Genomic DNA, 23,013 nt, shown 5'->3' with positions numbered 1-23,013 from the left:
CGCCATTTTTTCTATTACTTTGCATTTTGTTTCACTGAAAATATCAAATGTTTCCCTATCTCGCTTTGTGCAATTTTTTTTGTTACTATAATTCATAAAACTCATGACGTGGCCGTCATTACATTTCAACGCGCGCTTTACATAGGTTTTGACCAGCCTACAGAACTGTGTCACTCATTTCCTGCTATTTTTCAGATATCACATCAAACTATTAAAACGTCAGCAGTACATAGGTGCGCCAAATTTGCAACAAAAGGAAAAGTGAGTGTACAAATTTAAAAAATTTACAGATTTTATCGAGAAAGAATAATGATATATTAATTCCAACAGTCAATAATTGAATTGCTCATTTGATTTTGGAATTTTTAGCGATACCGATTGTATGAGTCCCAAAATTAAAATAAAAAATTAACACGTCATATGAAAAAGCTCTCGTTGGATCGTCAATTATTTGTACAAATAGAACAAATTAAATTATAAAAAATATAATTTTTTTTCTCGGAAGTAATTAAAAAAAATATTAAACGTTGATTAAGGAGAGATCATTGATAGATCCGAGATAGGAGTCGGCAAACAAAAATAAACTCAGATTGTTGGGTGCGGGGCGAAAGGACAAATAGATTAAATATAGCTCTGGTGTTGTGAAAGGCTTTAATTACATCATAGCAAATAAGTCAGCTCATTTGTTTGCCACGCTTTTAACATTCAATATTCATCATAGAAGATCTTGTGCGTTGCACCTTGAGATAATAAGTTGTGTTGCCGATAGTCCCCACTCAAATAATATACGCACTTTTTACAGTCGTAGGAAAGTGAAATGCGCCTCAGGTAGTGTTAGATTCCGTTTGGTGTCAGACGGACAAACGTGCGTGGTGCTCCAGTGTTTCATTACCTTATAAAACTACTTGGGAGGAAAATAGCAAGTAGCGGAACAGTGAGTTTCTCTTTTTTTATTACACTTTTTGAAATTGAAAAGTATATTGATTGAACAATGAAAAGCTTATTTGGGATTACAATTTCTTACAATTCTATTTTAATTTTTTTTATTTTCATTCTCTTTTGGAAAAGGCGCAACATAAAACCAATTAAATTGTTGGAATTTCATGCGATAATAGCAATTTTATAGGATGAACCCAGTTTATCCTAAATTAATTTTATTACAATTTCTTTTTTAAAGTAAAAAATAGCCTAGTTTCAGCTACTATATGTGCAGCGGGCGCAGCCATATTCAAATAAGAAAAATTAGCAAACTTTTGCTAGTGGTTGTGCCGTTTTTGCAAACAAGTCCCTTCCATTCAAATAAAATGCTATAATCAAAAATTTAATGAATACAATTTGATTGTTACAATTGGAAAAATATAAAGCAATCACTAATATAATTAATTTTTTTTAATTTAATGAGTATTTTCATAATTAGAATAGGTTTTATAAACATAAATTTTCATAGAAACAGAGGATTTAATTGTATAATTTTTTAAATTAATTATTAATCATCAATTTCTGGGGTTTTGATTGATTTGTTTCACCAGTGTATGTTGACGGGATTTTCACTTCACCTTTGGAAGGGGATGTTAGCGATTTTCCAAAAGTCTCCATCAGCGAGTACCTGCTATCATTAGTCGAAAAGAACGGTCTCTCTGATTCAGAGAAGCCATGGGTGGTGAGCAACAAGAAACTAACTAGTATGAATTAAAAGAAAAACTATTTAAAAAAATAATCAACAATTTTAGATTGACGCTCGAACAGAAGTGCAGGTTTTGTTCAAAGAAATTGAACCTTTGTCAAGGAAAATCGCGAGTGGACTGGCCAGATTGGGTTTCAAGAAGCGCGACATCTTGTACTTTGTGACCTACGAGACGGCCCAGTTGTACTTGGTGCAATTGGCCGTCTGGAGACTTGGAGGGGCCGTTAGGGGATGCTACCAGCAAGAAGCTCCAGGTAAAATAAAAAATTATTAACGGAAAAAATTAATATTTTTTAAGAAAAATATTAGAATACATAAATAATTTTAGTTTTTACTTTCAAGAGAATTTTTTTGATGGCGAATATTTAGTTTTAAGAGAAAATATATGTTTCATTATAATTATGTAATAATTTGTTGATCACAACTATAATTGCAAAAGAAAAAAAATATAAAAATATAATTTTTTATTTCATATATTAATGTTGTTTTTAGAGGAATACGCAAGACAGTTGCGAGAGACTCGGTCAAGGTTCATCCTGATTGACAGTGAAACCGAGGCCCGGATGAAGCAAGCAGCGCAAATGGTTGACTTGCAAGTTTCGTTTTTGTCCTTCGGAGAGGTGCAGGACGCGGTGCCTGTTGCGAAATTAATGACAGACGACGGCACAGGTTATTTTATTCAACTGTCCATTAATTTACAAGAAAAAGATCCCAAATGGAGTTGCGTCGGTCTGTTTATGACTATCATTAAAATGAATTAAAATATATTGCAGCGTTCCCTGACAAGGTCGAGTTTGACAGCGACGACGTTATCATCATTCCAAATACCAGCGGCAGCACCGGACTGCCCAAAGGTGTTCTCCACACGCACGCAACTTACATCGCATTGTCCCACAATCGCAAGTAAATAAATAATTGTATTCTATTAAAAAAGACACACAAAAAAATTAATATTTGTCAATAAAATTGTTGACTCTTTGCTATTTGCGTTGATAAAGTGGAAATTTCCGCAACGAGTTATCATAATATTATGTCAGCAAATATTATTTATTTATTAGAATCATTCCATCTTTTTGATCCACAAAGATATTTAATAATTGAATAATAGAACTATTAAATCTTAAACTGAAACGTGAACAATTACTGCAAGCATAATTCGAAATATTAACAGATATTTTTATTTAGTTTTATTTTCGATTTTGATTTGGTATAGTGGCTTGAAAGAATTATTTTAAATAAAATATGCCAGCAATCATCTTCATTAAATAAAATATTTATTAAAATTGCGTTAAAAAGTGAATTTCAACTGATTTCAACAATAAAGTTGTCAACATACTTTGATATTACGAAGTGAACAACTTAAGTTGGTTATAATTAGAAAGCAACAATCTAATAAAATTAAATTTTAAAGAACTATTTTTTAAATTACTATATTATTTATTCATTCTTATTGGTCAAAAGAATTCTTCATTTTATTTTTGTACTTTTAAAAGCGTATTTTAAAAATATTCTTACTTAGCATTTTGCAGCATTTTGCCATTTTTGCCTAATTATAAGAATATTTTTTGCATTATTTTTGTGTCCAATGATTTCGTCTAAATTTGAATGGGTTACTTTTTCAAGGACACTGAGTCGCGTCTTGGACTTCAATTTTATGACGCCGATGAGCAATTTCGCCGTCGGCAGTTTCATGCTGACGGCCAATACTATTGTTCACGGCGTCACAATCATCCACTTGGGAAAGTTCGTGCGCGAGGAGTACATCGGCAACCTGATTAAGTACAAGGTGGGTTTAATGCTTATTATATACATTAATTTCGGTTCTGAGAACAAGACCAAATTTGCAGCCTGGAAACTGCCTGATGTACCCGTTCGTGGCCTCCTGGTTTGCCAGGTGTGACGAAATTGAAAAAGTGGACCTTGGATTTTTGAAAATGATTTCCTGCGGCGGGTCTGTGCTCGACGTGACCACCGCAGAACTCCTCGTCAAAAAGTTGCCGCATATCCGTTTGGCACAAGTAAAATTTCAATTTCCTTTTATTAATTTTTCCTAACTTTTCAATAAACAAAAATGAAAGAAACAAAAAAGTAAATCAATGTTTAGTTTTATGGTATGACAGAGTGCCTTGGAATATCAAACACGGAAATTGAGAGGACCGAAGAAGAGGCAAATATGCCACTAATTACAGCCGTCAATGAAGGTATCTTTAAATTAGAGAGTAAATAAGGAATTAAGTCATAATAATGTTGAATTGCCAGGAGAAACGTGCGTTTCGTCTGGAAAACTTGGTGCCTGCGTTAAAGTGAAGGTAAAAATCAGATAAAGATTGAAATGAAAATTTGAAGAAAATTAAATTACAGATCATCGATGAGAAAACTGGTCTAAACTTGGGTGCCAATGAAAGAGGCCTTGTATATGTGCACTCGCCAATGATCATGAAAGGGTACCTGTCTGAAAACAGCAAAGAGGTGCAAACCTAAAACTTTCTTTTATTTAAAAAAAAAAATTAAAATAAAAAAATTATAATAATCATCTCCTAGCCTGTGAGAAAGGACATAGATTCAGAAGGTTGGTTGAAAACTGGAGACGTTGGTTTCTTTGATGAAAGGGGCAATATTTATATTGTTGAGAGGGTCAGCTTCATGTTCAAGTACTTCATGTTTATTGTAAGTTTATTTTTTAATTAATTTTAGATGATCATTCAATTCAGATTTTTTCCCCTCAAATTAAAAGTAAAATGATCAATTTGAGAGTTTGAAGTCATTTTTACAAAATAATTCCTAATTTAGTTCCTAAAATTTTTATTATATTCTTGTAAAAGGTATCGCCGACGGAAATAGAAGCAGTTCTGCAGGAACATCCTGACGTGCACGAGGTTGGGGTGGTGGGGGTTCCGCACCCTGAGAGCACCAGCGTGGCCAGGGCGTTCGTCGTTTTGAAACAGGGTCGCATGTGCAGCAAGGAAGAACTGAGAAATTTCGTAGCCGAACGGTTGCCTACTTACAAGCACTTGCACGGAGGGGTCGTGTTTGTGGACAGTTTGCCGGAGAGCAGGGGCAACAAACTCGACCGACCGGCGCTCAAGAAACTTGCAATCGAGCAAGGCCTTTGAAATTAAATTAAAACTAATTTGAATTAACGTGCAAAGTATTTAAAACGTAGCTCAATAACACAGTTTAACCAAAAACAATTTAATAAAAGTTTTCAGTTTTTATAAAATTTAAAAAATTATTTTATTTTATATTTCATATCTAATGTGTGACGAAAAATGTTAAACATGCATAAATTGAAATTTATGGAGCATAGTAATAAAAATTTCATATCGACAGTCGACACAGTTGACCTCAAATTTTTGGTTGTCAAATTCGTTTTAATCTGGTTTTGACGCACGGCCAATAGAATAATAAAAAGTCGACTATATTTTATAATTTATTCATAAATGATATTATCTTAACTTTTACTTATTACTTATACAACGTAGCGCAGGCCTGGCACAGGCAAAGAAAAAGCTGACGGTTGAAAATGTAATAATAAATAAAACTTGACAAGGAAATAGCATCAATGGCATCAGCATTTTAATTGGTTTCATACACAGAATACATAGTTAGTCTGTGGTTTCGTAATGCGTCGGAGGCAAGAGGTCAAGCAAATACTACACAAATTATTTGAATAGTCCTGCTATTTCAAATCCGGACAGAGATTTTCTGGTCAGTAGAGATCGGCATTTTCAACAACAAGGATGGACGAAGAATTCGTAGTGCGTTCGCCGATCGGCATGGATCCGGTTGAAATTCCAAACATCTCTTTCCCCGATTTCGTACTCGCCAAAGTGGAAAAAAATCTACCATTGTTGGGCCAGAAACCGTGGCTGGTAGTAAATTTAAATTATTCAATGAAAAAGTTTTGTAAAAAAAATTTAATTTAGATCGACACAGCTTCTGGAAACACGGTTTACTTTTCCGAAGTTGAATCAAAGACGAGAAAAATTGCCAGTTTTCTAGCCCGAAATGGCTTCAAAAAGGGTGACGTTTTGCATTTTGTGACATACAGGACGGCGTTTTCTTGTTTAATCCAATTCGCCGTCTGGAGACTGGGTGGTGTTACTAGAGGAAGTTACCAGGCCGAAATCATAGGTAAAAGTTTGTAATAAGCGTAATAAGCTTAAATGATAATTAATATATAAATAAATTAAATTAGGTTAAAATGATATTAAATAAAAAAAATTTCTTTGTTTTTTAAATAAAAAAGTAACAGCAAGAAGTCTTGGGACAAAGTAGAAACAAGTATAAAAATAAATAAATTTAATCAACCAAGGCTCTCAACGACAAATAATGAGGTCTTTTTTACTTACTTTGCAAATTGTTACCTTTTTTACAAAAATTTCATCTTTTACACCCGAATTGATTATATTTTTGTTAAATTTCTTGTAACAATCGGTCACATAAACAGCAGCTCAATAACATTAAAAAATTTAAATTCAAAATTTATTTGTATTAATTTTGCATAATTTATTTAATATTTATTAGTTGTCATTTTTTTTCATTTATATTTAACGTATAGAGAGTTATGAGGGCGTTTTGAAAGAAACCAAGTGCAAATTTGTAATGGTCGATGATGAGACCGGACATCTTTTGCAAGCGGCCATCGGTGGCCTTGACTGGAAAGTGACCCTAATCACGATTGGCGACAGGTTGCTCAGGGGAGCCATAACTCTGGCAGAAATTCTCGAAGATGACGGCACAGGTAAAATAGAAAAAAAACATGGAATTGGTAGAGATTAAATTTCTATGAAATATAGCATTTCCGAAAAGCATTCCTATCGATCCAAAAGAGGACTTGATGTGCATTTTCAACACAAGTGGAACAACAGGAAAGCCTAAAGGCGTTTTGCACTCGCACTACTCGACCATCGCTATTCTGACCAGTTTCCAGTTTGCAAAAAAATTACAATAATTTTATTTGGATTTAATTCTCTCTTTGTTGTACAGTGGGTTGAAGTGCATGCCAACCAAATCTTTTATGGCTTCCACATCAAATTTCGGCGTTGTCAATTTTGTGCACGGGTTTCTGGCGCTCTGTCAGGGTTGCACCTTTTACCACATCGCCAAATATGAGCAGTCAAATTTCTTTGATTTGATTTTCCACTACAAGGTAACTAAAAAAAATTACTTTTTTAATCCTGTTCCGCCAAATTTAAATTTCTAGCCAAGCAACATTATTTTGTATCCGTACGTTGCAACCTGGTTTGCAAAATGCTCAGCCGAGCTGACCGAAATCAAAGCGATGGACATTTTGGAAAGCATATCCATCACAGGATGGGTCCTGGACTACGCGACCACAAATTTGTTGGTGCATCAACTTCCAAAAACGATGCTTATCACAGTTAAGTTTTGTCAGGATTTTTATTGTAAAAATCGCAATATTTTTTCTTTTAGTGGTTTCTTCTGAATTAATGACTCATTAAGTTTTACGTTTGTATTTTTGTCTTATTAGTAATGAGACAAAAATAAAATCCAGGATCTGATCCAAAAATATTGATCGATATTATAAACAAAATTATCAGAAATTTGCAAAATGTATTTTTAAATTTTATTAAAGATGTACGGATTGTCTGAGTGTTTCCACGTATCCGTCGGATCATACAATGAAGCAGGAAAATTGCCGCCAATCGATTTTGAAGGTATAATTCAATTAGGAATATTAACAAAATAAATTAAAAATTTAAAAACAGGAGGAAAGAGCGTCTCCTCAGGGAAACTTATTCCGATGTATGAGGCGAAAGTGAGTTATCAGAAAAATAGGATTGATTTTAACTGATCTAAAATAAAAATTGTCTGCAGGTCGTGGATCCCGAGTCAAGGGACAATTTGCCTGTGGGCGCGAAGGGCGAGATTTTGGTGCGCAGTCCGACAATGATGCTGGGATATTTGGTGCCGGGCGGACAAGTGATAAAGCAAGAAATTTTTTGAAAACAGGAAAAGCTAAATCCGAGTGTCAATATGAATTGCAGCCAAACAGGGCCGACATAGACAAACATGGGTGGCTCAAAACAGGGGACATTGGCTACTTTGATAAGGATGGGAATATATACATCCAGGAGCGCATCAAGTTCATCTTCAAATATTTCATGAGAATGGTAAATATCGAAAGTCTAAAAATACATAATTTTGTCTTCATTCTTGACCAAAGAGGTTAAAATTTTGAAATAATACGTTTTGTAGTAAAATCGATAAAAATATGTCACTAATTTGAATGAAAATTTTCCGTTATTCATTAATACAAAAAAATTATTTGTAAAAAAAACTTCATTGTATATATCAAATCATCAATTCATTCAATTCATTTTTATAACTCTTCATTTGAATTTTAATTACTACAGATTTATTTCGTTAATAAAACTCAACGAAAGTCTTTTGATTTTGAATTCGTAGGTGTCTCCGAGCGAGATAGAATCTGTGCTTCAGGAGCACCCTGACGTCGTGAGCGCAGGAGTGGTTGGAGTTCCCGACCCTGAGAGCACGTGCCTTGCCAGGGCACTCGTCGTCCTCCGCCCGGGCAAGGAGCGAAACGCAAAAGAATTGTACAATTTTGTAGCCGACCGGTTGCCTAACTACAAGCATTTGCACGGAGGGGTCCACTTTGTGGAGAAACTTCCGGTCAACGCTGCTGGCAAAATGGACAGGAAGACCCTGATGGCAATGGCCATTGATAAAGAGCTTTCAGGATTTTCCACCGAATTTTGAATTTCAATCTTTATGCATTTAAATTCGTGGTTTAACAGCAGGGTGACAATGAGCTTCAAAATAACTGATAAAAAAATGCAGTTTTTGTTACTCATAAATAGAGATTCAATCATGGATTGACCTACTTTTTTAAAAATTAAAAAAAAAAATGAGAAGAAAAATTTTTCATTGGGGAACCTTGAATTTTGAACAATAATTTCAAATCAAATTTAACAAAAAGAAGAAGAAAAATTAATTTTTGGCGATGTAATTAAATTATAAAAAAAAAACAAGCGGTTTGCTTCATTATTTGTTGGCGGTACAGCAATTGAAAATAAAGGACATAATTATTCAAGTTTTCAAAGTTTCACGGGAAATGAACCGTTCGGACTAACAATCCACAACATTCGACTCTTCGGATGGGCTACAGATTTTATTTTTGTATTACACTGAGCAAACTTCCAAAAATAATAATAGTATTTAATGAATTTTATATTTTATTGCATAAGAAAAACTAGATCATGAAAAATCATATTCATGTGGGGATAAAATTTCAAAAAAAAAAAAAAAAAAAAAAAAAACTATGTTATAAGTTGTAAGAATATAAGATTGACATTAGTAAAATAAAAATTAACATAAGATTTTTTTTCGTCAAAAAGATCAAAAATAATTTAAAATATTTTGATTCAAAGGTTTGATTATTATTAAATATTGTAATTAATCATTGCATCACTTCAATTATTTTGTGTCGCAAGATATCGTGATAATTATAGAAAATAATAAGCACGGTGGCGTTTTACCCTTTTTCAATTGTCTCCAATACACATGGGTCTGACTGAATCAGTAATTAATGAATCCACGGCAAGCAAACCTAAAAGTTTGTAAGTCAAACACGTATGTAGAAAGGGACAATTATTACTAGTTGACGTCAAAGGAGTCTATTAAATAAACAAACTTGGAAACTACAACCGGTGTTTTTGTTTCGACTCCGTGCGCAATTCTTGAATAAAATATAAATTTGACGGTGATATAAAGACGTGTAAAGGATAGTTGGAATTCAGTTGGAAACATATTCCTCGCTTGAATTATATTTTTGGATTAAAAATATGCACATAATTAAATCTCCGGTCGAGGGCGACGCGTCCGAAATCCCTCTTATTCCACTCGCAGAATTGCTGATGTCGAATTTGGAGAAAAATTTGGAGAAGTGGAAGGACCAGCCTTGGATGGTAAATTAAAATTTGAAATTCACTCTTGAATGATTTTTTACTTTTTGGAGGAATTTAGATTGACGTGAATTCAGGCACGTCGGTCACTTTTGGGGACGCGTACGAGAAGAGCAAAAATGTAGCCAACGTCTTGGCACGACTGGGATTCAAACAGGGCGACGTACTTTACTACGTGACTTTCGAAATGGCCCAAGTTTATGTGGTGCACCTTGCGGCCTGGCTCCTTGGAGGGGCCGTTCGGGGCTGTTTTCAGGGGGAAGCGCCAGGTTGGTTAGTTCATATAAATGTTAAATAAACAACACTCTATTCCAGTCCAAGTTTTATATTTATTTTAAAATAAAATTAACATGAGCTCTGATACTGATGAAAGAAGCAAGCCAATGCTTTGAAAACGATTCAAATTTCTAACTGTTCTAGAATCTTACTTTTCCGAATAAAAATTTAAATTTTGTGGTAGAATTTCACAATCGAGGGTTGATTCATGGTGATTTGAATTTAAAATCGGCTTTTCCTTGATGGGTTTTTGAGAATTGTTTATTGTTTCAGAAAAAAATATTGCAGGATATTGTTTTTTCTGAAACAATAAACAACTCACAAAAACCCATCGAGGAAAAGCCGATTTTAAATTCAAATCACCAAAAATTTAAATCTTTTACTTCATTTAGAAAAATTGATTCCTGAATGAAGAATGAATTTATTTCTGATAAGAAGGATTCTGATTTGTATTTGGAAATAGAGAATTTGATATTTTATTTTGTAAGGAATTGTTTATTTCGCTTGGATTCAGAACTCACGAACTAAAAATCTCCCTCTTTTTTTAATATAATTTTTAATTTTTAGAGGTTTATGCACGCCAGATTAGTGAGAGCAAGTCGACGATTGTAGTCGTTGACAGCGACACAGCGCCAGTTGTCAAAAAGGCGATCGACACTTTGGACTACGAGGTGCACCTTTTGTTTGTTGGGGCAAATTTTGTGGAAGGTGCTATGGGTTATGAAATGATGTCTGCAGATCGAGATAATTCGGGTAAAAAAGTTAAGAAGAAGTATTATAAATATTTTAAATTTTTGGCATAAAGCGATGCCGGAGTTTTTGGAAATTGATCCAAGAGAGGAAGTTGTGGCGATTCCGTCCACGAGTGGCAGTACTGGAGTTCCGAAAGGTGTTCTCCATACTCATTTCTCAGCAGTGGCACAACTAACCATGTTTTCAAAAATGTAAGTAGAATTTAAACTCTGAAATTCCAAAACTTTTTGGCTACACAAAATTTAATTTTGAAATTAAAATTTACTTATTTTAAACTATTTAATTTTTATGTGCTTGTCTATTTAGTGATTACATGAAAGAAGAATCGCACACAATGGCCCTTATGACAAACTACGCAATCGGAAACTTTTTTCTCACGATGAATGCCTTGTACTTGGGAGCGACCGTTTACAACATCGGAAAATTCAGTTTCGAAAGCTATTTTGATCTCATTCTCCAGTACAAGGCACAAGATGATAAAATTCTTTAAGTGATTAATTTAAGACATATTTTTTTTTAGCCAGAACAGCTCATGTTTTATCCATTTGTTGCCGCTTGGTTTGCGAAGAGTCGCCAAATTTCAGAACTGGATTTGAGTTTCATTAAGAAGGTTTACATTGCTGCCTGGGTTTTGGATCCGACAACTGCCGACTTGCTGCACCAAAAGCTCCCTAATGCAAAAATTGTCCAGGTATAAAAACTTGCGTTAAATATTTAAATTGAAAATTAATTTCTTCCAGATGTATGGAATGACTGAAGTCGTTGCCATTTCCGCCTCCGACTTAATTGACGACCGCGAGGAAGCGGAAATAAAACCTCTGACAGTAATTGAAAATCAAGGTATGTATTTTATGTAACAAAACTTTTAAAATAATTGAGGAAAAACTTTTAGGCGAGCTATGTGTTTCATCTGGGCAGCTTTTACCCTTCATCAAGGCAAAAGTATGACATAAATTAATAATTAAACACCGTTTCCTAATATCATTTATTAGATCATTGATCTGAACAACGGAGAGGCGCTTCCGAAAGGTGAAAGGGGGGAAATTTTGATCTCAACACCCTCTATGATGAAAGGCTACTTGATCAATGGCGAGGAGCACGTAAAATTCCAATTATGAAAGAGAATATTGCATTAAAAAATCTTTAGAGGAAAGAAGGCGAGTGGCTGCAAACAGGGGACTTGGGATTTTTCGACGATGATGAAAATATTTACGTTCTCGAGAGGCTCAGTTTTATGTTTAAATATTTATCTCTTTTTGTAAGTTATAATTTAAAATTCATATCCAATTCTATATTTACAAAAATATTTAGGTATCTCCTAGTGAGATTGAATCGGTTTTGAGCGAGCACTCCGGAATTCAATCTGTCGGAGTGACGGGAGTTCCTGACCTAGAGGTCACGACCTTGGCAACGGCCTTTGTAGTTTTGAAACCAAGAACTCAACTAACAGAAGACGAAATTTGCGCTTTCGTGGCCGACAAGCTACCGGAATACAAGCACCTGCACGGCGGAGTCCGATTTGTTGAAAAACTACCAGTTAACAAAGGTGGAAAGTTAGATCGAGTCAAACTAAGGGATATGGCCCTGTCCGGGGAGTAATTAAATAATTTAGATTCAATTAAATTAGTAAATAATTATAATTTGCTGAAAAATTATTTTAATTGAAACGTTTACATTCATTTTGGTTTTGTCGAAGGAAGATTCACAAGGGCTTGCAGTTTCTTGTCTACTGACGATTTTTGACTTTTTACGATACCCATCATTGTTTGAAATGCTTTCACATCCTCGGGATCTGAAAGTTTTTCAATTTTTTAAGACCCAATTGTCTCTAACATGCAGAAAAAAATTAATGGTACTCACCATCATCGCTTTCGTCATCCTTTGTGGCTTCCGTACCCTCTTCGTCTTCGCTGCTTTCGTCTCCAGGATGCCTCAAGTAAATGTCAGCCAATCCATGAGATGCATCCAAAATCGAAACCATAGGTACTTGTGTGCCTTTACCTTTAGCCTTCATTGCCTCCTTTAGTTTCTCATCTTTCTTCGAGGCCTCGCTGGTCACTTTATCTTTGATTGCTTTGTTAAGATCAACTCTGTAGTCTCTGAAATAAAAAAATAATATGTTTTAACAAGTTTCATAAAAATCATTTTAAAATCCACTTCTCAAATTCAATGGCTGCTTCTTTGACTGCTGCCAGGAGATTGCCGATTCCTTCACCAGTTACAGCAGACACTCCAACACTTTTCAAATTTTGATAAAATTCGTCTAACGCGAGTGACATGCTTCTGGTGAGGGTTGAGATGTAAGAAGTTTCAGACTCAAGTGCATCCTGGAAGACTTCAAAATCTGACATCCATTCCACAGCAAACTGATGGTCCACAACATCGATCTGCACATACAAAGGATTATGTTTAAAAATATTCAAAGTTTAATAATGTCAATACCTTATTTAGTGCTACAATGAAAGGCAATTTGGTTTTGTACAGGATGGAACAGGCGTACAGCATGTTGGACATGAAGGTCACAGGATTTGAGCTTCGAACAGTGTCCATGACGTAAATTACTACTGTAGGAAAAGTTGAGGCCAAGGTTTCTGTGATAATGGTGCCGGACGCAGACCACGTGAAAACCTCAATCTGACCTAAGCACTCCAAATTGATCAAATCTGAATTTTTAAATTTTACTTTCTATATTTACCTGGAGTGTCAATGATTGCCAATTCAAACTGCTCCGATCTTTGGTCTAGCAGAGAGATGACTTGCTGGAATTTAGTCGAAAACAAATTGAGAGAGGTGACAATGCCACCGTTGGGACCCAACCCGTACTGCTTCATGACTTCTTTGTACTTCACTGCGTCCCTAATGTCTGCAAAAATTGCAAAGCCGCAAAAGGTAAAAATAAGTATATGTATTAAGAAAATTTTAGAAAAATTTTTAAATATATGTATCCTACATACCAATGTTGGCAGGGTAGGGAACTTCATGGCAGGCTGGATCCAGATTAATCACGTAGGCTGGTTTATTCAAAATGTTCAGATCCGAGGTCAATCTCTGCACCAAAGACGTCTTGCCTGACCCTGCCATGCCCAGGACGATCAAGCACACGGGCTGAGTTTTAATACTCGGCTCGACTTTCGTCGCATTGGCCGAGGCAGTCGCTGATTTTGAAGAAGACGGTCCCGCCGGTGTTGATTCGGACATATTTGTGAGAAATTCTATCAAAATTTGTATGGAATTGCTTCAATTGCTGCTTTGAGATCTTATTTTTACCGGCCACGCTTGTTTTTTGCTTGTTTGTTTACCCGTGTGTCAAAAAGTTCCCCTCCCACTTTTCTGCCAAATTTTCCCACGCCCCGCCCACCTCTGACGTTGAGAGGGGTTTGTCACTTAACAAACTTTTGGCAATTTTTCGTCGTTTATCTTAACTTTCTCTTGTTTACCATAATTTATCTTTGGAAGTTGACAATTCCGAATGAAATTTCACGCAAAAGTTAGGCCACTGCGAGTTGAGGTAAAGTTTCCAACGTCAAACTTTTGATTAGAAAACCAATTTAACCTTCGTCACATTCACAGGTGGGCGGATGACGAGGTTTTGGATGAGAGCTGAGGCGTTTTGTGCCTGAAGAACGTAGAACCTTCAACAAAAAATTGTCGTCATGATGTACAGCGAGTGGGCCTCCCTTTCATCAACCATCCAAAATGGATCAGAAGAAAACTACAGCGTTTTGGGGAAACTTCCCTCAGCCGTTGGCAAAGAAGTCGCCATATCTGTGGTCAAGAACCTTGTCTCTAATTTAGGGTTGACGTCGCAACCTCCAGAGCCCAGTTCTTTATCCACTGACAAAGAAGTGCAATGGTGCATGGAGGTAGATATTAATATTATATATATATTATAATTTTTTTTTTCATTTTATTAAAAATCCAACAGGTGATCTGCTATGGCCTAAGCTTGCCATTGTCAGAGCACGACACAATTAGAGACTGCGTCAACGTCTATTGCGAATGGCTGTCAGCAATGGAATCCGTGCCCAAGATATGCGTGCCAAAGCCGATATGTGACGACCCCAACTTGTACACCAGGAAAATCATACAGCATCTGCATAACCTCTTTGTTCCTCGCAAAGGGGAAGGTAAAAACTATAAAGCTTTTTTAACAACCTTCTTCAAAATAACTGTGTCCAGTAAAAGTGAACTGTGTATAAAAAATAATGATTGTCAATTAACAAATTTATTTTTATATTATTAAAATTGTATCCAACCAGGATTAAAATTTCTTTGTAAAAAGTCATAACCTTTAAATTTAAGACTGCAGCACTTGATTATCTCAATGAGCACTTTTAATAATAACAGATTTCTCTTTCACTCAAGAATGGCCCTTCCTTTACATGATGGAATACGGTAATTATGGTAATTTTGTGTGAAAATGTTTTTGCCGGTTTTTGCATGGTGGGCTAGGTTGGTTCGAGTTTAGTTATGGATTGAGATGCACAAAAATCTGGTTTAAACAATTTTGTTTTTGTAAATATTGGTATTATTTTTGCGGTTAACAAATTCTAAACACACTTTAAAATTTAGTTACTACTTTTTCTCTAACTCTGATCTTTGCTTCAAAATTGCAATAATTCATCAACAAACTTTAAAAATTTTAGGAGCAGACATCATAAATCGTCAAGCCGTCCTTTGCCACCGTGTTCTCCGAACTCTTCAAAACATGGCCCACAAATCAAGCCGAATAACCAGAGAAACATGGGAAGCACTTCTGCTGTTCCTACTTGCAATAAATGACGCTCTGTTGGGACCACCAACTCTCAAAGGTAATTCCACCAATTTATTTGTACTCTAGATTTTTATCAACATTTTCAGAGGACATCGGTGACCAGCTGTGTGAAAGAGTTCTGAGCGCTCTTTTTGAGGTCTGGCTCTTGGCTTGCTCAAAGTGCTTCCCACCACCGCCTCTGTGGAAAACTCTGCGGGAGTCTTGCATGAGGTGGAGACACCGAATTGCCCTTGTTGAACAGTGGAACAGAGTTTGTCTGGCTTTGACGGCAAGACTGCTCGAGTTTCTCTACGGGCCTACTTTCCCGGAGCTGAAAATAAGTATGTTTCTGAAGAAAGACTTGAAAAATTTTATTCATAAGTCTGTTTAGGTGAAGAGGACGCTCATTTGTGCCCCTTGAACATGTCCCGGGATTGCATTGCCCAGTCGTGGTTCCGCATGGTGCACACAATTGGGAACCCGGTTGAACTTTGTCAGCCGCAAGTTGTGAGCCAGACACCACCGTTTTTACAATATGCCATCTCGAGTACCAACGTTGTTGAGCCTTGTCATCACCCGTGCTTGACAATTTTGCCCACAATCTACTTAAAGGCCATCAAGGGCGTTGCCAGCCAAGTTGATGCCTTTCTAGGTATTTCTTGATTTAAAAAAAAAAAAATGTGCAGCTTTTCCTTATTTGTTTAATTATTTTGTTAATTTGTGAAAAAAGGCTGTTATTTTTATTCATTAATCCTTGGTTGACGTTCTTTTACCTCACACCTGCAACAACTGTGGGTTTCCTTACAAAAATGTGGTACGGGCATTGACCCTGGTGGTGGTTGGTGTGAGCAGTTCCGAAAAATGTTACATGTTGCAGGCATAGCGCAACCCTTGGAGACACCAGACCTGGAGGCAGAGAAAAAGGACACAAGTCGTGCCGGCTCCACTCCTTCAAACTCTTCTTCCCCCACCCCACCTCTCCAAAGAAGGCTCGCTAAAAGCTTTAGTGTGGCTCCTTCAGCAATGACTAAGGGTAGGGCTTTGACTTCGCATCGGATCTGTGTGAAAAGCTAATTTGTGTGGCTAGATTTTTTAAAGCGTAGAAATTAATAATAAAGCATATTCTCTTTTTCTGGGAATTCACAGAGATCCGATCGATTGAAGTTAGTGGGCTAAAATTCTGCTCTAACTCGCACAGCTTTGAGCTTGAAGTTTTCCTGGGGTGCTTTGGAATTTTATAACAAGCATAATTTTTAGTTTTTTTTTTTGTAAATAACAACGTGTTTCGTGCAACTTAACGTAACGGCATTGCTTTGCTTTTTCTCTTAACACATTGATTCTACCCACGCAGGAATTCCTAAAGCTGCTCTCATAGGACTTACCAGCAGTCGCTCTTCCACCGTCCACATTCCGACCACTCCGAATTCGGGCCCGCCGTCCACTTCTAGCATTTCGAGTGAGGCTGGACTTGTTTGATTATCCCAGTTAGTAATTAAAAAAATTTTCAAGGCCTAGGTAGTGGATCAGAGCCAAAACCTGCACTTGCGCCTGGCAGGTCAAGATGCAATAGCATTCTGCACACTTACGGAGAATGGCTCTTTGAAGCCGCTCACATAGGATACACAAGCTCCTATCATGTAAAAACCGGTGCCCGTAAGTTCAACTCTAATAATTTTCTGAAACATCTGAAAATAAAGTCCAGCAGAAAATGCTGAGGATCCCATTGAAGTAGAGGGTTTAGACATTGGTTTTAAATTATTTTATCCTCCTAAATAAATATTTTTATTAATATCAATTTATGTGGCTTTCTAGAGCCAGAGGGCAGTGTACAAAGACCAAGCTCCCTTCTCTTGGATAAAAGTGGTCTATCATTGCCTCCGAAGAACCCCGAGCAGTCAGATTTGCCTGTCAATCTGACCATCGACAGATTCGAGTCTGGCAAAGCAGAGGCCTATGGCGCCCTGTGCCGCATTTTCTGCTCGAAGAAGACTGGGGAAGAAATCCTTCCTGTTTACTTGGCTAGATTTTACTTGGCCTTAAAAGTCGGCTTGCACATCCCCAAGGACAAGATGTGCGGGGAAGTTCTGTCCAGCATTTTGCTCAACTCTGCTGATCTCTTTAGATGTGACCTGGACGGGGTTAATGTTTTGATTCCGTCTTTGATTTCCGCTCTGGAAGTGGTTCTTCCCGAAAGAGAAATTAAAATGAGGTAATTTAGTAATATTTGAAATAAAAATATACTAAATTTTGAGATTTGTATTTCTTCAGGTCAGCGTTAGTTTCAAGAACGGAACTGAGAAGAGCTTCGATACAACTGCTTCTTTCTCTGCTTTCATTGCCTCTGCATTATCAGGTCCTATTTCAACAAATCTTTAAATTATTTTAATTGAACTAATAATTTTTCAATTCAGAATCTTCCAATAAAAGAGCTGTGCCCATCAGCGGACAAAGGAATTGCAACCCACGTCACCTTTGCTCTTTTGAAACCAAGACTTATGAACGTCTTGATAAATGCGTTACAGGTGGAAACTGACTCCCTCAATTGCCAAATGCTCTTAGGTGAGATCTCGGATAGTTTTTTATACCTCTTATTATTAAATTTTGCCACAGGTGGGCTTATGCTGAGTGTGCAAGATTCAGCAACCGTCGAAGAGTCTGAGAAAGTGAATCAGCCAGATAGTGCAGCCGGCCCAGAATCGTCCTCTAACCTTTTGAGCTCAGGTACCTTTTAGCTTAATCATGGAGAGGAAAACTTTCCAAACTCCCATTGGGCACTGATAAACACATTTATTTTTCATAATTTGTTTTTATCACAATGGAAGTACGCACTTTCATTTCAGTTTTTATTCAATGTATTATATAAGCACACATTTCAATTATCATGATTTTCAACGCATCGAATAAAAAAATTTTGAAAATTTCATTTTTAATTCATTCTCACTGAGATGATAAAAGCTTTCCGAAATATTTTTAGAGCATAATTTTACAATCATTGTTTTATAGCGCTTTTTTAGTTTGTCAATAAACCAAAGTTTGTTCTGCTGGTAAAGCTAAATTTTGGGAAAACAAGATTTTGTTTAGCACTTGGGCCATTTAGCAGCTATTATTTGTGCTGAAATAGGTGCAGCTGCTGCTTCTGACAATTACAGCCTCGCCGACTTCCCGAATATATCATTCACAGACGTGTTAGCAGACAGTGCTGTCGGCGGCGTCAAATTCTGCTTTGACTACCCAAAAGGATTAATCAGAAGTAACTTTCTAAGTAGTTTTTGACATACTAGCTCTATTTAGCTCCTTTCCTTGCCCCTAATCTAAATTGAAAACGCAGAGCTTTTTAATAAATTGCAGATTTGTTGGCTGTGGTTGGATAATAGTGCTGCTGACAAATTAAAACTATGCTAATGCTGCTCTGGTATAAAATCGCTGGTTGTGGAGTGTGTATGATAAAAATAGGTCTTGTGGTGTTGGGCTCTTATTAATGTGGACAAACCTGTTATTGGTGTATTTAAACTTTCTTACTTCATAGTTGACTAGTCAAGTTCTTATAAAAAATTTAAATTTTTAGGATTCTTATTCTTTGGAAATTTTGTGAATGCATACATGGGCAGAGCGCACTTTGCGCTCTGCGATCTGCGCTCGCGCTCTGCGCTCATGAGCGCGAGCGCAGAGCGCGATCGCACGATTTTCAAAATCGTGAGCGCGAGCGCAGAGCGCGAGCGCATTGGTCGCTGAGCGCAGCGCTCAATTGCGCTCATTTTGCGCTCAAACCAAAAGTAAAAATTCCCGAATTTGATCAAAAATTGTAATGAAAAACAGTGTTTTTATCGTTTTTATACCAAAAACTTCAAAACTGATCCCAATTTTGGTGATTTAACATCAACTTTATCTTTTCCAATTGCCGATGTATTTTTTGTTATATTAAAAAATTGTCTAAAAAGTCGCACTTTTTCTTCGGATAAAAATATTTTTGAGCGCAACGCGTGAGCGCAAGACTTTAAAAAAATTTGAGCGCGAGCGCAGAGCGCGAGCGCAACATTTTCAAAATCTTGATCGCGAGCGCAGAGCGCGAGCGCACTGTTGCCAGTGATCGCGAGCGCGAGCGCGAGCGCAAAATTGTTGAGCGCACCCATGTATGTGTGAATGGAATTCACTTTGGGAATAATTTTTTGGTGTGGTTTGCACTGTTTTCCATAAGATCAATATTGAAATACCTTTTGATTTTTGTTCAACTGTTTAGGTGTCGGCCTCACATTTTTTTCCTTTTGTCCAATCTAGGATCTTTGCTGTACACTGTGCTGTGCTGTTTTTCTCAATTTTTATATTGCATTTTGAACCTCCCCACTATAAGATTTTAACCATCTTTCAGACTCCGCTCACGCTCTGTTTGTGAGGGCTACATATTTAGTCTGTCATAGACTAATTTCGTCCTGGAAACAAGATCTGAACGTCTCGTTGGCGGCGCTTGAACTGTTGTCCGGCTTGGCAAGGACAAAAATAAAAGAAACAGGTGGGTCCAGTTGAAAATTTTATTTAAAAACAAAATCTAAAGAAACCTAAAAAGAAACTAAAAATTTGAATTATGCAATGAATTTTTAGCAAAATTGAAGCAGAGCATGCCACTTCGATTCTTACGTGAACTACTTGATCCTGATTGATGTTGATAAATTTGTAATAATAATTTTCTCAAATCATCTTGCAGATGCACTCGAGTGCAAAAGGGCCGTCAAGTGGTTATGTGACTACATCTCATATCAGTGTTCAAGGCCCCCACCGAGCCACTCAAAAGACCTGCACTCTAGCATTGTGGCGGCGTTCCACTGCCTCTCCACCTGGCTGGTGCACCACCCTGATCTTCTCAAGGAAAAGGAAAATGTTATGACTGTGATGGAGGTGGTCGAACTTGGAATATCTGGATCTAAATCTCAAGTAATTTATTCAAATGATTCTGGACAAGTCATGATAATTTTTACTCTAGGGCAAACCAGGAGAGCCACTGAAAATTAAGGAAGATAAAGAACTTAAGCCTGTTTCTATGAGAGTGAGAGATGCTGCTGATTCTCTTTTGACTATTGTGATGGAACAGGTTTGTAAAAAAAAAATTAAAAATTAAAAATCATTATAATTTAATACTTTTAGGTCGGAAATGTGCAAAATCCTTGCAGTCCAGCCACCATGTCATCAATGCTAGACGAGGTTTCGTTGATTAAATATTGTAAAGGGGAAGATGTGAAGAAGGAAAAGGCTATTGAATGGTTTAGGTATTTTATTGTTGACAATCACATTTTGCTGGCACTTTTGGAAGAGCCTCTTGGAAACGATCCAGGTAATGTTAAGTCACTTAAGACCAATTGCAATCAATTATTTATTTACTCCATACTCCATTTTAGACCCAGTTCCAACCATCACTGCCATTGTAAGGAATTCATTTGGTCGTTACTTGTGGCATTTTGAGTTGAGAGACCTTCCCAGAAGCAAGGCCGGGCTCAAGGCCGAGGAAAAAGATCCTGGAAGGCCCTTGCCAGGCAGAGAAAAGCCAAGGAGGCCAAAGAAAAATATCAAATTTTATCCTGACGCTGCAGAGCGTATTCCAAAATGCAAAATGTAAATTAAAAGTTTAAAATGGTAACAGGTTGAAAATTGACTGTTCAATTTTTCAGGGACTCCTCCATTCCATCAATGGACTCGTGCTACAGTAGTGACGAAGACATGGCTAGTCATAAGTTTCTAGGAAAATTAGTCGATGAGGCTCATGTGAGGGAGCAGGCCACATCTAAAAAGGAGAAAAGCCAACCGAGACACCCAAATTACGAGTGCAAACCACCGCCTCGTAAAACTGAAATCCAAACTTCACGCCTGTTTCTTTCAAGTTTGGGTTTAATCAATCTGGACGGGGTGGAGGTAGTTTCAGAAATTAATTTCCATTGTTGTAGAAATTAATGAGTGAAATATTGTGCAGGGCATCTCTGAACACCCTCAGTTGACAGTGATTGACAGCAAAATGAGTGGTTTCGCAGCCGACCTTGAGTTGCTCGATTTTATGTCTCCACGCACATGGGACACTGTGCACTTATTTTACGTCCGCTCAAAGCAAACTACTGCAGAACAGATTTGCAATAATGTAGTAAGTAGTAATGATTTTTTGTGTCACTTCAAAAAAGACTAATAAAAAAAATTGTAGTTGATAAAAGACGGCGTCGATCCACGCTTTTTGCTCTTCCTCAATACTCTTGGCTGGCCTGTTGATGTTTACAAACACCCTGGCTGGACTGGGCACGTTGCCACCAGTTGGAAATTGCTCGAGAGACCCAAAGATTGTAATGTCCTTGTGTTTATTGTAATCCAACGCCTACTCATGTTTTATTGCAGTGCCCACCGAAGACAAAAACCACGGAGGCAGTTTGTTTAATGGTGACCACCAAGTGATATATTGGGCAGACGTCGGCTCGGAATTGGCTTTTGTTGTGCCAACCTTGAAGTCAAGACATCTAACAGAAACCTCAGCAATACACGCTAATCCGGATTTAGGTAAAATTTAAGTTTTAATTTGTCACAAATTCCAAAAAATAAATCTTCAGCCATTCCTGGTCGTCCCTTGTCAGCTCAAGGAATGTCGACAGACAAACCATCCAGAACATTGTCTTTAGATTTGGAGAAGGGACCTCCGTCCACCATTAGTGGAACCAGTCTAACTGGTGGCAAGGATTCTCCATCGGCCGTTCGACGGAGGAGAGCAGCCATGCAGGACACCAAAGTGGTCGTTTTGTGGGTTGAAAACTTTGAGGACACTTTTAAACCTCCCATTGGTAAACATTTCCTTTCCTATAAGAATGTTAACTAGAAAAATATAAATATTCAGCCGACCTCTTATCTGTGACAAGCACTGGACTTGAATCTGGTCCCCTTTTGAGGGACAGACAGGACGTTTTTGTGATTTACTTGCACCCTCTCGAGAGTGATCTTGTAAGGGTCAAACTTCAGGGACCAGCCGGAAGGTAAAATTTTTATAAGGAAAAAAAATAATCTGATTTTTTTTCTAATTTGAAGCAAGTCGCTTTCTTTTGCAATTCCGCTTGTGGATGGGATGGTTGCCAGTCGCAAGGTGATCGGTAACCTGGTGCGGCAAACAGCGCTCAACATCTGCCGCCGACGCAGACTGGAAAATGATGCTCAGCACGCGCCCCATGTGCGGCGCAGACTCAAGATCCAAGACTTCACTCAGCGTTATAAATGCGAGATGACCGTACCTGAGCTTTGTCTGCACTTGTTTAACAAGATTAATCCAAATTTGGTGTAAAAGATTTATTTATTATTATTCATTTTTTTTTTTCAATAATTATTAAGTCTGTTATACACTTTGTCGCAATTCAAAGTATTATATCTATTTTACTATTATTACGGCACCACCTGTTAAAAGTGATTTGCTACTCAAAAGTGCAACGTTTTATTTTGTTACGTGGAATTATTTTGCATAAAAAATTGTTAAGTAAAAAACTGATTATCACAGTATGGTGTAATTTTATGAAATCATGCAGTAATAAATAAACTTCTTAAGGACTTTGTTTATTGGTTTAAGTCTGACATTGGAGAAAATTTTTCCA

At 36.9% G+C, this 23,013-nt stretch overlaps 6 protein-coding genes across 16 annotated transcripts; 5 read left to right on the top strand and 1 right to left on the bottom strand.

Annotated features, from left to right (window-relative positions):
• The first annotated feature begins 649 nt into the window (after positions 1-649).
• On the top strand, positions 650-5,104 carry LOC132201383 (uncharacterized). Its single transcript, XM_059627522.1, has 13 exons — positions 650-753; positions 803-934; positions 1,530-1,660; positions 1,731-1,938; positions 2,177-2,353; positions 2,458-2,587; positions 3,308-3,470; positions 3,532-3,702; positions 3,789-3,885; positions 3,944-3,993; positions 4,046-4,153; positions 4,226-4,351; positions 4,507-5,104. Coding segments are annotated over exons 2-13 (1,653 nt in total). The 5' UTR covers positions 650-753; positions 803-933; the 3' UTR covers positions 4,798-5,104.
• A 169-nt stretch (positions 5,105-5,273) lies between these two features.
• Positions 5,274-9,394, top strand: LOC132201376 (uncharacterized). The gene is made up of 11 exons (XM_059627509.1): positions 5,274-5,556; positions 5,611-5,818; positions 6,246-6,428; positions 6,484-6,616; positions 6,674-6,836; positions 6,891-7,067; positions 7,284-7,365; positions 7,417-7,466; positions 7,526-7,630; positions 7,696-7,821; positions 8,117-9,394. The coding sequence occupies exons 1-11, from the start codon at positions 5,425-5,427 to the stop codon at positions 8,426-8,428; spliced, it is 1,671 nt and encodes a 556-aa protein (XP_059483492.1). The 5' UTR covers positions 5,274-5,424; the 3' UTR covers positions 8,429-9,394.
• Positions 9,395-9,585: 191 nt separating this feature from the next.
• On the top strand, positions 9,586-11,152 carry LOC132192960 (uncharacterized). Its single transcript, XM_059613214.1, has 5 exons — positions 9,586-9,636; positions 9,695-9,902; positions 10,477-10,662; positions 10,715-10,853; positions 10,969-11,152. The coding sequence occupies exons 1-5, from the start codon at positions 9,586-9,588 to the stop codon at positions 11,150-11,152; spliced, it is 768 nt and encodes a 255-aa protein (XP_059469197.1).
• A 24-nt stretch (positions 11,153-11,176) lies between these two features.
• LOC132201394 (luciferin 4-monooxygenase-like) lies at positions 11,177-12,365 on the top strand. Its single transcript, XM_059627549.1, has 6 exons — positions 11,177-11,353; positions 11,403-11,502; positions 11,555-11,604; positions 11,655-11,762; positions 11,810-11,920; positions 11,974-12,365. Exons 1-6 carry the CDS (start codon positions 11,195-11,197, stop codon positions 12,259-12,261), a joined length of 816 nt encoding a protein of 271 aa, XP_059483532.1. The 5' UTR covers positions 11,177-11,194; the 3' UTR covers positions 12,262-12,365.
• Positions 12,279-13,987, bottom strand: LOC132201388 (GPN-loop GTPase 1). The gene is made up of 6 exons (XM_059627536.1): positions 13,617-13,987; positions 13,358-13,525; positions 13,105-13,301; positions 12,820-13,049; positions 12,523-12,761; positions 12,279-12,454 (listed from the first exon to the last, which is right to left on the bottom strand). The coding sequence occupies exons 1-6, from the start codon at positions 13,858-13,860 to the stop codon at positions 12,339-12,341; spliced, it is 1,194 nt and encodes a 397-aa protein (XP_059483519.1). The 5' UTR covers positions 13,861-13,987; the 3' UTR covers positions 12,279-12,338.
• A 32-nt stretch (positions 13,988-14,019) lies between these two features.
• Positions 14,020-22,970, top strand: LOC132201326 (ral GTPase-activating protein subunit beta). 11 transcript variants are annotated; one of them, XM_059627440.1, is made up of 27 exons: positions 14,020-14,170; positions 14,233-14,525; positions 14,588-14,789; positions 15,028-15,057; positions 15,309-15,473; positions 15,523-15,756; positions 15,807-16,067; positions 16,293-16,448; positions 16,767-16,871; positions 16,925-17,068; positions 17,228-17,624; positions 17,684-17,768; positions 17,827-17,974; positions 18,026-18,136; positions 18,537-18,665; positions 19,782-19,922; positions 20,115-20,341; positions 20,391-20,498; positions 20,552-20,738; positions 20,803-21,016; positions 21,073-21,313; positions 21,372-21,536; positions 21,594-21,729; positions 21,782-21,940; positions 21,991-22,218; positions 22,272-22,407; positions 22,460-22,970. In XM_059627440.1, exons 2-27 carry the CDS (start codon positions 14,316-14,318, stop codon positions 22,707-22,709), a joined length of 4,569 nt encoding a protein of 1,522 aa, XP_059483423.1. In that variant the 5' UTR covers positions 14,020-14,170; positions 14,233-14,315; the 3' UTR covers positions 22,710-22,970. The 11 variants fall into 11 exon arrangements, with proteins under 11 accessions (XP_059483423.1, XP_059483414.1, XP_059483405.1 ...); XM_059627431.1 differs by having other exon boundaries at positions 15,028-15,066; XM_059627422.1 differs by having other exon boundaries at positions 15,010-15,057.
• Positions 22,971-23,013: the final 43 nt, after the last annotated feature.

The sequence above is a fragment of the Neocloeon triangulifer genome, unplaced genomic scaffold, assembly GCF_031216515.1.
Source record: "Neocloeon triangulifer isolate White Clay Creek 2 clone unplaced genomic scaffold, ASM3121651v1 ptg000001l, whole genome shotgun sequence".
Classification (NCBI taxonomy): domain Eukaryota; kingdom Metazoa; phylum Arthropoda; class Insecta; order Ephemeroptera; family Baetidae; genus Neocloeon; species Neocloeon triangulifer.
This window is presented reverse-complemented; position numbering and strand designations above follow the sequence as displayed.

Excerpts from the sequence above, each read along its gene's own strand:
- LOC132201394 (XM_059627549.1), top strand. The coding sequence starts at position 11,195 with ATGTTTTATCCATTTGTTGCCGCTTGGTTTGCGAAGAGTCGCCAAATT. Across the intron at positions 11,503-11,554 it reads GACAGTAATTGAAAATCAAG|GCGAGCTATGTGTTTCATCT; the intron begins GTATGTATTTTA and ends AAAAACTTTTAG. Across the intron at positions 11,763-11,809 it reads TGATCAATGGCGAGGAGCAC|AGGAAAGAAGGCGAGTGGCT; the intron begins GTAAAATTCCAA and ends AAAAATCTTTAG.
- LOC132201326 (XM_059627412.1), top strand. The coding sequence starts at position 14,316 with ATGATGTACAGCGAGTGGGCCTCCCTTTCATCAACCATCCAAAATGGA. Across the intron at positions 14,526-14,587 it reads AAGTGCAATGGTGCATGGAG|GTGATCTGCTATGGCCTAAG; the intron begins GTAGATATTAAT and ends AAAATCCAACAG. Across the intron at positions 16,872-16,924 it reads GTCCACTTCTAGCATTTCGA|GCCTAGGTAGTGGATCAGAG; the intron begins GTGAGGCTGGAC and ends AAAATTTTCAAG.
- LOC132201388 (XM_059627536.1), bottom strand. The coding sequence starts at position 13,860 with ATGTCCGAATCAACACCGGCGGGACCGTCTTCTTCAAAATCAGCGACT. Across the intron at positions 13,302-13,357 it reads GGCAATCATTGACACTCCAG|GTCAGATTGAGGTTTTCACG; the intron begins GTAAATATAGAA and ends TGGAGTGCTTAG. Across the intron at positions 13,050-13,104 it reads TCATTGTAGCACTAAATAAG|ATCGATGTTGTGGACCATCA; the intron begins GTATTGACATTA and ends TTGTATGTGCAG.
- LOC132201376 (XM_059627509.1), top strand. The coding sequence starts at position 5,425 with ATGGACGAAGAATTCGTAGTGCGTTCGCCGATCGGCATGGATCCGGTT. Across the intron at positions 6,837-6,890 it reads ATTTGATTTTCCACTACAAG|CCAAGCAACATTATTTTGTA; the intron begins GTAACTAAAAAA and ends TTAAATTTCTAG. Across the intron at positions 7,467-7,525 it reads TTCCGATGTATGAGGCGAAA|GTCGTGGATCCCGAGTCAAG; the intron begins GTGAGTTATCAG and ends AATTGTCTGCAG.
- LOC132201383 (XM_059627522.1), top strand. Across the intron at positions 1,661-1,730 it reads ATTCAGAGAAGCCATGGGTG|ATTGACGCTCGAACAGAAGT; the intron begins GTGAGCAACAAG and ends CAACAATTTTAG. Across the intron at positions 3,994-4,045 it reads GTGCCTGCGTTAAAGTGAAG|ATCATCGATGAGAAAACTGG; the intron begins GTAAAAATCAGA and ends ATTAAATTACAG.
- LOC132192960 (XM_059613214.1), top strand. The coding sequence starts at position 9,586 with ATGTCGAATTTGGAGAAAAATTTGGAGAAGTGGAAGGACCAGCCTTGG. Across the intron at positions 9,637-9,694 it reads GGAAGGACCAGCCTTGGATG|ATTGACGTGAATTCAGGCAC; the intron begins GTAAATTAAAAT and ends GGAGGAATTTAG. Across the intron at positions 10,854-10,968 it reads CTAACCATGTTTTCAAAAAT|TGATTACATGAAAGAAGAAT; the intron begins GTAAGTAGAATT and ends TTGTCTATTTAG.